The sequence below is a fragment of the Lichenostomus cassidix genome, chromosome 3, assembly GCF_008360975.1.
Source record: "Lichenostomus cassidix isolate B80296 chromosome 3, HeHo_3.0, whole genome shotgun sequence".
Lineage (NCBI taxonomy): Eukaryota > Metazoa > Chordata > Aves > Passeriformes > Meliphagidae > Lichenostomus > Lichenostomus cassidix.
This window is the reverse complement of record NC_139483.1, coordinates 7,281,927-7,297,920: the sequence shown is the minus strand read 5'-3', so window position 1 is coordinate 7,297,920 and position 15,994 is coordinate 7,281,927. Positions and strand designations below refer to the sequence as shown.

The 15,994-nt window shown below is 37.3% G+C and overlaps 1 protein-coding gene across 11 annotated transcripts in view; it reads left to right on the top strand.

The window, feature by feature from the left end:
• The window catches only part of USP34 (ubiquitin specific peptidase 34), a 111,140-nt gene that overhangs the window by 38,469 nt on the left and 56,677 nt on the right, over positions 1 to 15,994 (top strand). For 9 of the 11 annotated variants that reach the window (XM_085054257.1, XM_085054254.1, XM_085054249.1 and 6 more), the window contains exons 7-16: positions 33 to 225; positions 3,096 to 3,157; positions 9,683 to 9,764; positions 9,857 to 9,949; positions 11,916 to 12,041; positions 12,444 to 12,573; positions 13,145 to 13,180; positions 13,574 to 13,704; positions 14,211 to 14,827; positions 15,302 to 15,516. In XM_085054257.1, coding sequence (XP_084910383.1) covers positions 33 to 225; positions 3,096 to 3,157; positions 9,683 to 9,764; positions 9,857 to 9,949; positions 11,916 to 12,041; positions 12,444 to 12,573; positions 13,145 to 13,180; positions 13,574 to 13,704; positions 14,211 to 14,827; positions 15,302 to 15,516 — 1,685 coding nt within the window. The remainder of the gene's footprint in view (positions 1 to 32; positions 226 to 3,095; positions 3,158 to 9,682; positions 9,765 to 9,856; positions 9,950 to 11,915; positions 12,042 to 12,443; positions 12,574 to 13,144; positions 13,181 to 13,573; positions 13,705 to 14,210; positions 14,828 to 15,301; positions 15,517 to 15,994) is intronic. The other 2 variants (XM_085054258.1, XM_085054250.1) reach the window with 1 other exon arrangement.

The following is a 15,994-nucleotide window of genomic DNA, read 5'->3' as shown; positions in this document are numbered from 1 at the left end:
TTTTTTTGTCTTGCATTTATAATTTCTTCCAGGTATTTATGTAAACTGTCAGACCAGGAGTTGCGACAGAGCGCAGCCCGGAACATGGCAGATCTAATGTGGAGCACAGTGAAAGAACCATTGGATACAGCCTTGTGTTTTGATAAAGAAAGTCTTGATCTTGCATTCAAATACTTCATGTCTCCAACGCTAACAATGAGATTGGCTGGGCTGAGCCAAATAACAGTAAGAACTTTTTGAAAATATCAATTATTTTCAGCAAAAAATGTTTCTTGTTGAGTTTTATGATTTACAGGCTTGTTTGGGGGGCTTTTTTTTAATGTGTAAAAGCAGCAGGATCCTCTTACATACAGCCTTAGGAAATTATAGTCCTGTTGGTGAGTGTAGGGTTTGCTGAGAGCTGAATCCAAGTGGTGGCTGTGTTGTGCACCATATGGAACTGGATCACATTACCTGAACAATTCACATGCTAAACAACACACTTAGATCCGTGTTTTGTGACAGCTGTGTTGAAATGAAGTCCCTTGACGCAGCAATATTTGTTGTTTAGAAAGGCTTTCAATCTGTTTGCATTTTTACCTTTGCAGCATCTTGACTCTGCTGCAATTAGCTGCTGCTTTGTATTGCACAAACCTCATTTTCTGTTTGTTGGTACAGTCTGTTTCTCAAGAGAGAGCATTTCTGCATTAATTAGCAGAAGACTGAATTGGAGAGGCAAATATATACAGCATCAAATAGAAAACAATTAAAACCCAAAAAATCCCCATCTTTCTGTTTCCCATGAAAATGCTTCACATTGCACCAGGCAAGATACATTGGACATTCTGTCATTACTTCCTTCTTGTGTGTTACAACCACAGAGAAACTCCTACAGGAGGGCAAAAGGGAAGCTTTTTATTCAGCTCAGCCTTTTTGGTTTTGTGTTTCAGTTTTGTGTTTTCTAAACACAAATGGCCTTCTCTGCTCTAACTGGTGACTTGGTATCACTGAGGGACTCTCAGTGAGTACAAGTTTACTTAAACTTGATTTTTGCCTCTCACTGTAGTTACAGAAAGAAGTACTTACAATTTAATAAATGGTAATTTAAAGAGACCTGTAAGTCCTTTTAGTCAGATTATTGCTGACTTTTAACCAAAGTAAATATTTTATTTACATAAGTCACTTGCTAGGTTGTGAAAAAGGCTGTGAACTACATCCATGCAGTATACTTGATCTTAAAATATATTTCCACTTTTGCATAGTTCCAACTACATTAGATTTCAGTTCCTATACTTTCCTTTGGTTTTATACAATTCTTCTTGTTCAGATACCAATGTATGTCTTTTTGTGTATCCTTGCCAAAACAAAGTCTGAAAATGAGAATGCACCAGCTGTTTTATTTTTTCAGGCATGTAGTGTATTTAAGGGAGTGTGAAGTTGTGTTAGTTTAAGTAGTTACGTGATTTTACCTGTTGTGATTGATACATATTGCTGTAAAAGTGAGAGGTTTTTAAATAACAGCCATATATTACCAGAAGAAAAAATGTACAATATTTTTAGGCTATATCCAATAGTTTTCAGTTTGGAAAAATGGAATATTGTATGCTAATTGTATGCTATTATATGCTAATTAGTTGCTGAGTCTGTCTCTTTTTTCTGTGAATAGTCTTTAAAACTGCTCTGGAACACTGAGAGAATTTTGTCTTCTTTCTCACTCAAATGATATGAAGTTTTATTTTTGTTGTTACCTTGTTTCTCTTCTACTTCATCCGTCAGTCACCTGTTGAGGTGATTCAGCTCCAAAATACCTCCTTGTCTCTCTCCTGGTCACAAACAGGACTTTGTTTTCCTGTTCTTTCCTGTCCTCTGCTGCCTGAGTCTGGAGATGAGACCAGGGAGATGCTTTTTGTGCTCAGCTTTCTTTGCTGAAGCCTTTCTGCCTTTGTGTCCTTCATGACTGACACACTTGTGTGGCATCACTTGAGTGTCTGGGCACAGGTGGCTTTAGTTTCTTACCGTGTTTCACAGATGGTAAAAACTTGTAAAAGGATTTTATTCCCTCTGGCATTTCAATGAAACAAAATGTGAAGGGAAAAACCTGTTGGGAGGTGAGGGAGGAAGAGGGAAGGTGGTGCAACATTGTCCCACATGTGCTTTGTGTAGCACTGCTGTCTGAGAATTCTGAGATTTCAGTTGAAGGTATTGTAAAAATTGGTTGCAAATCCTACTATGAAAAAGAACATCTTTGTCAGAATTCCTTTGGAGAAGGATTTGGTAAGGGAAATGTTGGTCAATGTGTGACCCTGGATTTAAAATTGGTGATAGGGGGAGTTCAAGACTCTGTCGCTCTTTGAATCCTTTCAAAACATTTTCATTTGGAGATGACTCTTCAGAAAAGTCAGTGAATTTCTACTGCTTTATCTGACCCAGCTCTCATTTCCAATCCTAAATATGGTTTATTTGAAATTCTCTAGTAATAATTGTGTAGTCAGGCTCTCATGCATATTTTCAATTTTATTTCTTCAAAACCATTTTCCCCATGAAAATTGTTGCAATTAAGCACAAATAAATCTGTGTGCAAGGACTTGAGAAGATTTCTATAATTCAGGTGAATTTACTATGCATGTGCTGGACTTGTTTCAAGAAAGGAGTAAATATTTTGACTGAGTTATGAAACTAGTTTAATTTCAAAAATTCGCATTACTGTACCTTCAAGGGTTTTTTTGGATATCAAGATGCCAAATAAGTTCTATTATGTAATTTTAAGTATTTTGAGAGATAATTATGTACATGTAAAGAATTGGATCCAGAGCCATCTCTACGTCTGGAAAGTGATGCTGAGCTAAGAAAAAAAGAGATGTAAAACCTTCAACAGGCATTTTTTTTTCCTCTGTAATGTCTTAAATTTATCAGTTCAGACATGTTTGAAAGCTTTGTTTCATTTAGAAATACATGGGTTTCATTCTCTAATTTTGTCTAAACGGCTTACTTAAAAACATATAAAGTACTACAAAATTTGTTTAATGCCACTAATACTATTTTGCAATACAAGAAAACTACCTCACCAAATATTTGGATAAAATTGTAATTTTTTTTCTTCCTTTTTCTAACTATAGAATCAACTTCATACCTTCAATGATGTGTGTAATAATGAGTCATTAGTTTCAGACACAGAAACGTAAGTAGGAAACTTATTCTGAATCCTTCAAGTGTTTTGTATGATTGCAGTTCTTCTCTGTTGTTGCCATGGATTATACACAGTGGGGGAGTAGTGATAATCTGAGACATTTATTAGAAATATTCCAATCAGGGGGTTAATAAATGGTTTTAAATGGTAACTTTAAAATATTTCTTAATGTTTCTGGGGTTTTTTTTCCTGTGTTAAAATGTAGAGTCAAAGTAAGCTTTAGAAAAACGTAAATACTGAAATAATAAATACTTATAATGGGCCATTAACTCCATTGTGATTTATAAATAAGAACCATCAAATTCATACCAAGTTCAGACCATTTTTGCCGCCTTTTCATTTCTCTGGATTATTTATTTAACCAAGACTTGTCTTGCCATCACTGGCTCCCAGACTTTTTGTTAGTTTTCTGCTGAATTTGTGAGGCAATGCTATTTTTTTTTTCTTCAAAGTTCTTATTTGTATAATTCAGGTTTGTTGACAAATTTTAAACGTACTCACATAAATCTTCAAGACTATTCACCTGTGGGATTGTATTCCAGCCAGGAAATGTATTCATTTCTGTAATAACTCTGAACTTAATGTTAAAACTGTCTATAATTTAAACTAAAAAGACGTGTTTTTGTATTTGAGATAACTGTTCTCGTGAAAGAACAGGCGAAGTGTGTAAATTCTAGGATTTTCCTCATCATAATATACTTTTCACATTTCTCTTTGGGTGGGGGTGATGTACTCTGTTTATACTAGAGGCCACAGACACTCACTCTCCACTACCTTGTGCTCATTGATGGGAAGTCTGTCGCAGCAGCAGTGTCTTGCTTTTGTCTGAATACTTCTGTTACAAATGCTTTTACACTTTTTGAAATCTGGCTGCAGTCCTGACCACAGTGCTGTAGATTTCACGTAAAAAGCACCTTAGATATTTGAAGAGAAATTTGTGGGAATACGTTGGTATTTTAAGCATAAAGAACCAGAATCTAGGGCAGTTTTGCTTCTGTGAAGATGTGAAAATACCTTGGGAATAAGAAATAAATAGTAAATACTCCAGGAGAGGAACATACTGGCAGTGTGAGGTTGGCTGGGGTGTTTCCTACCCTGCACTGCCAGTTCATGGTGTGTTGTTACACTGGGACTGACAAACTTCAGATTTATCCAGTTCTTCTCCTTCCCTTACACTGAAAATCTGAAGCAGAGGTAGTTTTTAACCAGGAGTAACATTAACAAGTGATTCTGCCAGTTAACCCTTATACAAAGCTGTTTGATTTTCTCTGTCAAATGTAAAAAGGAAAAGTTAAGAAGGTGGAAAAAGAGAAGGGTGGTTAAATTTCCCTGCAGAAGAGCAGACTTTCTCTGCAAGAGCATCAGAGTTATTTTAAAGCTGAAGGAAATTGTCAAATTCTCCTTTGGGATATTACTTTCTTGGCAAGGGCATCTGTAAACAGGCTGTCATTTGAAAGGAATGCAGCATGAACAGAAAACCTTCTTTTCCACTTTTGTAGTATGGGATTTAAAAAAATCAGAATTCCAGTTGTTCTGGTGTTTTACCTGAAAGGTTGGTTGCAAAAAGTATTGCTGCACATCTTCAGATATCTTTTGCAATCACTGATGTCTTCCAGCCAAATAATCAGAAAGGGCTGGAGCAGAAGGATGGGGAAAATGTCTCACTTCTCCAGTTTGTTCAGTACAAAGCTTCCCTCTTATTACAGACTCTGCTCATGAGAAATTTTTGGATGAAAAGGCACTTAGGGAGTTGGCAGTGACTGAATGAGCAGCAAAAAGAAAGCTTTTCATTCCTGTGTTCTTTCCTTAGTGGAGAAAGGAAGTCTTAAGTTTTATTTTGTACCTTTGTAGCCTCTGCAGATTTGCCAAAAGAAGATGTTCTGCATTATGTCTGGTCATCCCCATTATACGTTTTGACTTTTCCAGATGCGTTTGGAACTGTCAACCTTTGGGATTTCTCCTTCTGTATCTTGATAAGGTGGGTTTGCGGGGAGGTATCTTTAAAAAAAAAAAAAGCAGCTTTCAGTTAGTCCTAGCTCTTCCTTGTTCAGAATTGATATCAGGATTTTTTTGGCAAATATTTGCAACACTAGCTTCCCACCTTTATCCTCAGCGCTGCAGTTTTTCCGTGGTAAGACAAGCTAAAGCATCTTCTGTCTAGGAAAACAGTGGATTTCACAAATTGCACTTGAAACCAGCAGAAAGCTGAGACAGAGGAATCTGTTTTGTAGCTGTGTAGGTATTTGTGTGTCTTTTGAGATTTCATTTCCCTGTCTTCTCGAAGGCTGAGGCTTTGTGGTGACTGAGGACACATGTGGTCCAGATGTGGGCAATGTCTCAGCCACTCAACTTCATCCTATCCCTCAGAGATGGACTTCTCATTTAGCTATTCCTGGCTTTAAAGATAGAATCAAATTCTTTGCAGCCTGAGGTACTGAGGAGTGTGAAATCTATTGAAGCTAAAAATAACAAGACTGAACAGAAGAGTCCAAGTCTTTGAATAAATGATTCCTGCAACTGTTTCACTGATGTCACTTAGTGAAAAATGATGATGCCTTTCAGGAAGCGAAAGATACTTTTTTTTCAGTGTTATTTGGACCACAAGAAGAAAAAGTAGTGTTTCTTTCTTCAGAGAGGACGCTGTTAGCTGCTGGAAATAATGTGTAAAGAGAGATTTTGTTTTGCTCTTCACTTGGCGGGCAGCCAAGTATTAGGGTTTCAGGTTCCAGGTTGACACTGAGACAAATTCCTGACTCATTTAAAAACCTTGATTACCCTCATTTTAAAAGCTTCCTACAGAGCAGTTTCTAGTGTCCAAAATTCCTTTCACCTGTGAACAGAAAGAACTGGACTTTTTCTTCTCCTTTCTTTCCCTCTTTCCTTATTTATTGAGATACTGAACTGCAAGTTTTTTGTTGCTTTTTCCCTTCACTGCAATTTCTTACCTTATGTTAACTCTTGCTTTCTCAATTTTTGTCTAAGCTCAACAACTTGAGTTTCTGGCAGCATTATTTAAACGCCTCCTCTTTTTCTACCACATTTCAGGGATCTTTTCAGTTTTTCTCTGAAAAAAAAAAGTGAGTTTTTTCACTCAGCTCACTAATGTGTCTTTCTTGTGGCCCACACAGTAGTTAAACAAATATTCCAGATGATGCCAGAGTGGTGGTGTCGGAGCCTGCAGAGCATCAAAGAGGAAAATTTGTGCTCAGAAGCAAAAACATGTGCTTGAATGTGTGTTGGGAAGGTGCCTTCTGTATTCTCTTTGCATTTCTGATCCTAAATAGTTGAGATCAGGGTTTCACATCTGTTGTTGTGTTGTAGATCCTATTTCAGTGATGTTGTCAAGAGGTGTTAGTGTTCCTCCCTTGCAAGCTGCCAGTTACAGAGCTGCATTTTTTCATCTGAGCTTTTACATTCTGTTTTTCAGTGATGTTGAGGACACGCTGTTGTATTTCATCCAGCTCTGAGCTGGTGTGTTTTTGGAGCTTTGTGGGGAATTGACTGGTTGAATAAATATGGTTTTCTTTAAGGGGGGTTACTTTGCTGTAGGATTTATTCCTGGATTTGGGTCATCATGTGGGCACCAAGTATTGCACCACAGCCTTAGACTAAAATGTTTCTAGGACTTTAACTCAGTCCTTTCATAGAGAGATGTCCTTTGACCTAGGACGAAAATGGATAAACTGTATGATAAGAATGAACAAAATTCAGACTCTGTTCCCCCCCTTTGTAAGTACAGTTCCCAAACATCAGGTTATATCACCAACTGCACAGCTCCCACTTTCTTCCTTACAGTCTCATCGAATGCCTGGGGAAACTCATGTCAAAAGTACTTGAATTTCATTTCTTGGAAGTAAACCAGTTATTTTTGACAGACATGAATATCAGTGAATTTACATTAAAAATTCTTGGGAGAAATGGATTAAGTGTTGTGTACATTTGCAGTGTGAGAGGGATTTGGAGACAATTAAATCAGAGTAGCTGCTACCTTTGCATTTTTATTCTCTTCCCCTCCTTCAGCCACAACACAAACCCACAGAGGAGTATCAAGTTCTTTAAATTACTTTTCCTCTTGCCATGCAATTACTAAATCCATGAAAAATAGCTAATATGTGTTACTCCCAAGGGGAATTTTCTTACTCCTAAGATCTATCTGATTTGGATATCTAATTTATAAAACCATTCCTTGTGCTGCTACTTTCATGTGAGAGGGAAAAGCACATCTATACTTTGATCATAATGCATGATTTTCACTCTCACCTTCTTCTTTAATACAAAAGAGTAAATTTTTTCAAGAAAACCTTTCCTGAAATGGAAGCGTTCAGGAAAGAAATCAGACATTCTTCATTTCCACTAAAATTAGCTTTTTTGGTAAATCCTTAAATCTGATATTGTAAGTATATATTTCTTAGTAAAGCAGAGAACAAAAACCTTTGTAGGAGTAATAACTTGATCATTTTAAAAGGTAGTGATTGGTGCACCCTCAGCCAAAGTTTCTGGGAGAAACAATTCTCTCTGGGAAACACAAGAGCTTTATTCTGCCTTCCACAAGGATCCTCTTGTTTTTGGTCATCCTCAACAAATCCATATCAAGTGAACATTTACCTTCAGAAATCTGAGATATAATTTTACCACTGTTGAGCTCACCAGCAGGATAAAGAGTTTGTTACTGCTGAGGATACATCCATTAAAAAAGGCATTCCTTCAAAACAATTATCTGTGGTTTTTCAGAAGAAACATGCTGCGAATTAGACAGAACTGCCGTGGTAATTTAATAAAATGTGAAGGAACTCACTCTAGAGGAGAGCTTTTGTTCTTTCCTTTGGAGTGGTTAAAATGCAATATCTGACGGGATACAAAGCCTAATGGATATTGTGCCATGAGCAGGAGTATTTGGATAAAGAGACCCCTGTAAGGAACATGTCCTTTCTGATATTGCCTAGTGAATCTTGCAGTATTTATTTATCTGGGATTCCTTCTGAAAGCTACAGGGTGAAAAATTCAGATCCAAGAAGGAAGGAAAAGTCTTTCTTCAGACTTCGTTAGACAGAAGTCCAAGTCCTGGCTGAGTCAGCAATGTGCATGTGCCAAAGTTTGGGTTGGGGTGGGCACCTTTTGGGTGTTGGGGATAATAGGGTTTTGGTTTGATATGAAAATGAGGCTGTGGGAAGTTAAGGAGATCTTGGATTCATGGAACAGATGTAGTTTATCTTTTGGAGCAGATCCCCTGTCAAACTGACTTTACCGCATAAGAACTAATTTTTTGATAAGCCATAAATGATAACTGTTGGCAAACTTTTGTACCTTGCAAGCCAGTTATTACTTAAATGTTATGGGACATTATCTTTGAACAATCTAAGAATATTTGATTCCCCATGTTCTGGAATTACAGTAGAAGAGAACAGTATGGAAATGATGTGGAGTAATAGGAACTTTGCTCCTTGAGCTCAGCCATGAGGATCAGGCAGCTCAAAACAATTAAAGCCCTGGCAGCATGCCCCTGAATAGTGAGTCCTGCTTGGAAAACCTACAGAGGCAATCTCTTTTTTTACCTAAAGAATCCTGTTTTCTTCTAGTGGATGATAAAGATTGACAGTCCTGGATTTTAATAGTGACCATAAATGTGACATGGAGAGAAGTGGTAAAAATAACTCTTCCTCAAGTTCTCTAAGACACCTTCTCCCTGCATCCCCTCCTCCCTGTGAAACACAGCACTTTTATTCCAGGGCTGTTAAAACCAAAGGCTGGGCTTTAAATACTCTGATGTCCTGCAATTGCTTCTGGTGCCAAATCTGGGTAAACAAACGTTTGCTTGAAGAGAAGGAATAAAAAGGAGCTTATGCACCAATTTCCAGACAGGGCAGCCCTTGCTGGAAGTTCAGCTGTTGTTTTGGAAAAGGCAGTTTCCTTGTCCTGGTCAATTTGAATGTTTGCTTATGGCATGGCAGTGGGTAAAGTTCCTGTTGTTATGGATGAAGCAAAATGAGAATTTGGAAGTGTCTGTGTGCTGCATGTAAGTATGACCGTGGAAAACATAGTTTGTAAGGGCTGCTATTTGTGTCAGAGAATCTAAAAATACAGCCATAGCTTTCTTTAGAAAATAATTTCTGTCACTCCCACCTTCAGCTACATTTCAATACTTCTGGAATTTCATCATGAACTTGGATTAAGTAGCAGTGTGAACAGCTTACCTGTGAGGTCTTTGGAAGTGGTTGCACGTGGTCTGTTGAGCGTTAATCAGTAAAATTGATAGAATTATTGGTTACGTTTGCTGATGATCCAGAGGGGAAATGTTGATATTTGGCATTAGTCTTCCGGCAAAAGAAAAAAATATGGCAATCATTTGCTTCCCACTTGGAAAAATGAACATTGACTATGGTTTGTGTCCAGAAGGTTTTTGTGCACTCACTACAACTGCAGATATCAACTTGCAGGACATACTGTGCTAGAGAAGAGCACAGAGTAAATACTATAGGCATATAAGTTTACATTTCCACTCTTTTTTTTCATTTCCAGGTCAATTGCAAAAGAACTTGCAGACTGGCTTATCAGCAACAATGTAGTTGAGCACATTTTTGGACCAAATTTGCATATTGAGGTTTGTATTCAATTATTATTATTTTGGTATAAACATGGAAGATTAACTTATTGTTCTAGTAAATCTTTCCTCACTGTGTTCTCACTTTGCAGATCATCAAACAGTGCCAAGTGATTCTGAATTTTCTTGCAGCTGAAGGGAGACTTAGTACTCAACATATAGACTGTATTTGGGCAGCAGCACAGGTATGTATCAAATTTTTATAATTGCAGGAGTGATAAAAGAAAAACAAAATAGAAAATAGGTTGATTTTGTTTTATATTCTTAAAGTTGGGGGTTTTTTTTGCTTTTTCTTGGCTTGCTGAGTGTTTTGCTGACCAAAATGCCAAGTTAGGTAACTGCCACAGTTACTGGGTTATTTATTAGATGCAAAAAATCACCTTGACTACTTTTATACAAGGAAAAAATGGAGTTGTATAGCAAGGACAAAGTGTTTTCACGAAGAATGGGGATGAAGATGGTAGGGTAGTTGCAATATTTTTACTATTGTGCTAAATTGCCTTGCTCCTGTGTATTGTAGCTTCCATTTCTGGTACTCCTGGTGGGAACAATCAGGTGAAAATTGTGGCAGTGAAGTTTACAGCTGTGCTACTCTGCTGGTGTTAAAATCTATAGAAGGCACTGAAATTTTATTTTTTGCTTGCTAAAGCTGGAAACTCTGATAGGCTTTTTGCCTTCAGAAAGATTTATATGTGTGCTACTTTTAATGGGTCGCTCTGCTTGTTATTTTAGGTTGTGACATTTTTTATTTAGGGGATTTGAATACAATAGACATGAACAGGGCTAGGGAACACACTGTTACACAGGTTAGAATTTAAAGAGGGTTTTTTATGTGTTCAGTGTTTCTTTGTGCTTTATTTCAATCAAATAATACTGAACACACATTCTGAAACCTCTATGATCCATTGTCATTAAAACATGCAGCTGGAATATTAAATACTCATTAGAACAGCATTTGCTCCAACATTTTTTGGTATCAGAGTAATTAATAATTACTTATTTCACACTACATTTTTAAAGCAATATTTTCACTTCCTTAATGTTTCCACACAGTATCTCACACAATGTTAGACCTCTGGATTTTTAAATATATTTTTTACTGCTTTAAGAATAATATAATTACCTAGTTTTGATAATCTTTATGCAGTTTATGTGTTCATTTTGACATGCTGACATTTTCAAAGTGTTTGATACCAAAATTAAGTATGTTCTGATTACTTCTTGTCAAAAGGCTTAAACCTCTAATATTGTTTAAGATGCTGACACCTTTGGACTAAAAGGAGGCCATAAAGTGTGTTTTCCTCTTTTTAGACTAACTTTCAGACAAAAATTCATCTTCCCTAAATTGAAGTTATTTCAAAATATTTAAAAGCATCCTTGTATAGAACCCACATGATTCCATTCTGTTGTCAATCCTGTGAAAGTTGGCCTGCAAATAGTAAATTGCTGATACAGATATTTTAATGCCAGGAAGACAAAATAAAATAAAGAACCAAAAAAACCCTTTTGAGGTGCATATGTGATAACCAGCGTAAGAATTTTTTCTAGAAGTTTCCTGTAAACATTATTTTATTTTTTGAATAACAACATCCTTACAAACATAATGGAATTCTTTTAAGTGACTTTGAAAAGCAGCATTTAACCAAAGAGGAATCATCTAGGAGCACTGTCACTTTAATGTGGAAATAGAGTAGTTAGCTGAACACATTGTCATATTTTTTGACATCCATTAGTGGAAAGACAAAAGAATTCTTTAAAATCCTCACCCAGTTCACACAGTGTGTTCTCTGAGTAGTCTTTATTTGTATTTACCACTGCTAATAAGGTAATCCTTGCAAATGCTGCTTCTCTCAGGATTTAGCATATAAACTAACATTTTAGGTGCTATATTTAAGTTCAAATACAAAACAAACTTCCAGTTCTTCTTTTTACCTAATCTCTCAGAATTAGAACTAAGGAAGCTACTGTTACATTTGATGTTTACATTTGCAGGCTTTCCAGTGTCATAATTAACTTAGAATTGCAAACATGCTGGAGTTTGGAATTATTCAAAAAGTCCTTTCTGAGAATTTGTGCAAATATGTTTCTTTGCTGCAATATTTATTTGTTTATTTTGCTGTTGCTGTTACCTTCTCTGTTTGTACCTTGTAGCTGAAGCATTGCAGTCGTTACATACACGATCTGTTTCCTTCTTTGATCAAAAACTTGGACCCTGTCCCACTTAGACACCTTCTTAACCTTGTCTCAACTCTTCATCCCAGTGCCCACACTGAACAGGTAAAGACAAGGCCAGCAAAAACACTGCTGTGAGAAAAGCAATTAAATTAGTGTTAAACAACCATTATGGATTTGTTTTTCTGAAGGAATGCAGTAAAAGGAATATTCACTAATGTAGAAAGGGGAACTCCATGAGTAAAGTTGTCATGTTTCTTCAATTACACCTTTCCTGGCTTTTGAAGTATAATCTTTAGAGATTTTCAAAGACTGTGTAACCACTGATGGAAGATTTTAACTGTGTGATGTTTGAAAGTGTTTCACACAACGTGATTTAGTTGATTTATTTATTTTTTGTGAGTTTATTTTAGCGAGCTGTAGTATTGGCGTAGAGAAAGGTGAACAGTGGATATTTATATCCAAAACCTGCTGCTTAATGGTACTTTTCCCTGGTTTTCTTTCCAGACCTTGTATTTGGCATCCATGCTGATAAAAGCCCTGTGGAATAATGCACTGGCAGCTAAGGCTCAGCTGTCAAAACAAAGCTCCTTTGCATCTTTACTGAGTACCAGCCTGCCCATGGGAAACAAAAAAGGTGTGTGGTTTTCCAGTAGATCTGGGAGTTAAATTTGGAATTTTCATAGTCTCCTTGTTGAGTTTGGACAAAAAGCAGGTATAGAACTTTTTCCTTTAAGTTTTTTTTTAATAGTGTCATGCTGGCATATTTTTCCAGCAGAATTTGAGCCTGTAGATGAAAGCATTAAATCTTTGTGAGTGGATTTGGAAAGCTTTGTGTTTCAGATCCGTTCTGTTTGTATAGCTAAAGTAGTCTGTATTTTTCTTCCTTTCTTTTTAATTCAGAAGATGATCCATAACTTACCAGTTAACTATTCCTGTTCTACTGCACATCTGTGGCTTAATAGCTACATAAATTCTTACAACAGCTTACATACTTCTTGGTATTACATCTGTTTCTGATTTGGTTCTTTTGTTTTTCACTTGACTGTGTCTTTCCCCGCAGTCGTTACTAAAGGTACTGCCAAGCCATTTTACTGTAGTTTCCCTTTCTCTTCCTATTGCTGGTTTTTATGAATCATGGACAATTGTATGCTGACAAAAAAGTCTTTAAAAGTCACTTACTTTTCCATCCTGCTTTTTTCCTTCAGAAGAAGAGGAGCTCAGGAGAGCAGCCCCCTCCCCTTGTAAGTATAGTTTTAGTTGTACACCACATTCTGACTTGTTTAATACCATGGTGCTTTTCTACAACTATCAGATTTCAACAGAAGAATGAAAGTAAATTTAAAGTTCTGTTTTTATGAAAAATCAAATGAAATTATATTTTTTGTAGAATTTAGGATATTTGTATAACTATGGCAAGAAGAGACATCAAGATACAAACTTCATAGTAAAATGTTCAGTGTTCTAAAACAAATTTTTAGTGTTTAGCTACACAGATTGTTTGAGATACACAGATTGTATCCCTGTTTGCTAGAAGAATGCTGTTGGGTTCAGCATTTGAGGCAGATTTATGCAATGCTGGTACATTCCAATAATTACTTACCACAGAGTAACTGGGAAATGTGGTTTTGAATTAGGGTCACCAGCAGCAAGCCCTCAGAGTAGTGACAACAGTGACACCCATCAGAGCGGAGGCAGTGACATTGAAATGGAGGAACAGCTGATTAACAGAACAAAACACGTCCAGCAGCGACTTTCGGACACAGAGGTAAGAGTGAGAGTCTGGGTCTGAAATTTTGTCACACTGAGTTGCACAGCTACACAGTTTTGCACCATTTTGTTACAGAGTTGTTGCACTGAGTTGCCTGTTACTAGCTATAAAAATGATTTTTTTAATCTGTAATTATTTACAAACCACCTCATACAAATGCACCCCTGCATTTAAATTGTGTTTTGATTAGGTCTGTCTCTTAGTAAGGGACTGCAGGACATTGTTTCTGTGTCACACTGTGGCTCTGTGCATGTGCAAAGTCTGCACATATACCCTGTTAGCAACAAGGTAATGCAAAAAATCAATTATTAAATCCGAATCTTGCTCGGAGCATTTTGTCATCAGCAACAAATTGAGAAAGAATGAAAGGAAACTTGTAGGTTTGACACATTTCTTCCGAAAGGAAGAATGGTGTTTGAAAGATGATGATGATGATATTAATTATGTATTTCCAGTGGTGCTTTCTTTTTTCCCCACCAATCTTAAACCCAAAATAATTTCAGGAATCCATGCAAGGGAGCTCTGATGAGACAGCCAACAGTGGTGAGGATGGCAGCAGTGGTCCTGGGAGCAGCAGTGGGCACAGTGATGGATCCAGCAATGAGGCCAACTCCAGTCATGCCAGCCAGTCCGCCGGCAGCCCCGGCAGCGAGCTGCAGTCCGAAGACATCGCAGACATCGAGGCTCTCAAAGAGGAGGAGGATGAAGAGGAAGAAGACAGGAGTCACAATCCCCAGAAAAGCAGCAGGAGCACAGATCTACGAGGCAGAAAACTGGAATCACAAGCGGGCATTTGTCTGGGAGATGCACAGGGGACATCAGAGAGGAGTGGTGCCAACAACGGGGCGGGGAAGGACCATGTGTTTAACACGGACTCGGTGCCGCCCGTGGATAATCGCATCCGCATGCTCGACGCTTGTTCTCATGCTGAGGATGCAGAGCACGACATGGCAGGGGAAATGAGCACTGCTCACATTTCACAAGGCTCTCAAGATTCTTGTATAACTCACACGGGGGACTTCCTTGGGGAAACTATTGGGAATGAATTATTTAACTGTCGACAGTTCATTGGGCCGCAGCACCACCACCACCATCACCACCACCACCATCACCACGATGGGTAGGTAGCTTGGCATTTCTTCTGGCTCCTTCCACAGCAGATAGAAAAGTGGTAGCAAAATCCTCCATTTGGGCAGAAATTGGTGTATGGACATTTTGCTGTAGCTCAGGGTAATTTTGTCTTACAGTGATGATGGTTATGACAGACAGTTACACAGAAACCTGATTTGTTAACGTTTGATTAAAGGTTTCTGTTAAGTTTTGGTATTGAATAGATCAGACAGCATTTAAGCAAATGTTACAAATGTTTTGGAAAATGCTGCATTTAGTTAACATTAAGAAGCCAACTCGGTCATCACAGTAGTGAGGCCTTCAGTTTATTTATCTGTAATTGTTTTTCCAATTCAAACAAGGTCTGCTGTTCAAACAGATGATTCATCCTGACTTTAGCTTTAGGGAGATGTCTGCTCACTTGTAGTCTGCTATAAACAACTTCCTCTTTGATATTGTCCATTCTGATATTCTTCTTTTACAGGCATATGGTCGATGATATGCTTAGTGCAGATGATGTCAGCTGCAGTAGTTCTCAAGTCAGTGCAAAATCAGAGAAAAATATGGCAGATTTTGATGGGGAAGAATCTGGGTGTGAAGAAGAGCTTGTGCAGATTAATTCCCATGCTGAGCTAACATCTCACCTTCAGCAGCACCTCCCTAACCTGGCCTCTATCTATCATGAACATCTGAGTCAAGGTAAGAGTGATAAAAGAAAAAGCTAAAAAACATTTTTAATTTTGAATTAGTTTCCTGTAATTAAAATAATGAAATTATTTTAACCATTTATTTATGTTTGTCCAAAGAAGCTGTGATGACTGCTGAGAACTTAATGTTTCTCCAAGAGATTCATTTTTATATCTGTGTTCATTTGAGAATACAGAAACATTCATTTGTATTTGGTTGTGTTGTAGCTGTGTTTATCTTTTTAAATACCCCACCTAACCATTTCTACTGGAGCTTTTAATGCAAGTTAAAAGAAATAAAGGCACAAAAGAACCTAGTAAGTGTTTTTTCTAATCGGTTATTTAAGTGTAAAGAAAGGTGGTACTGAAATGGAAGATTCTCTTTATTTTCCTCTCTGAAACTGTCTGCAGTTTTTATTCTGGAGGGTGCATATTACTGTGATTTTGTAAATTTGTACATCTTAAATTCACCTGTAAATGAATTAACCATA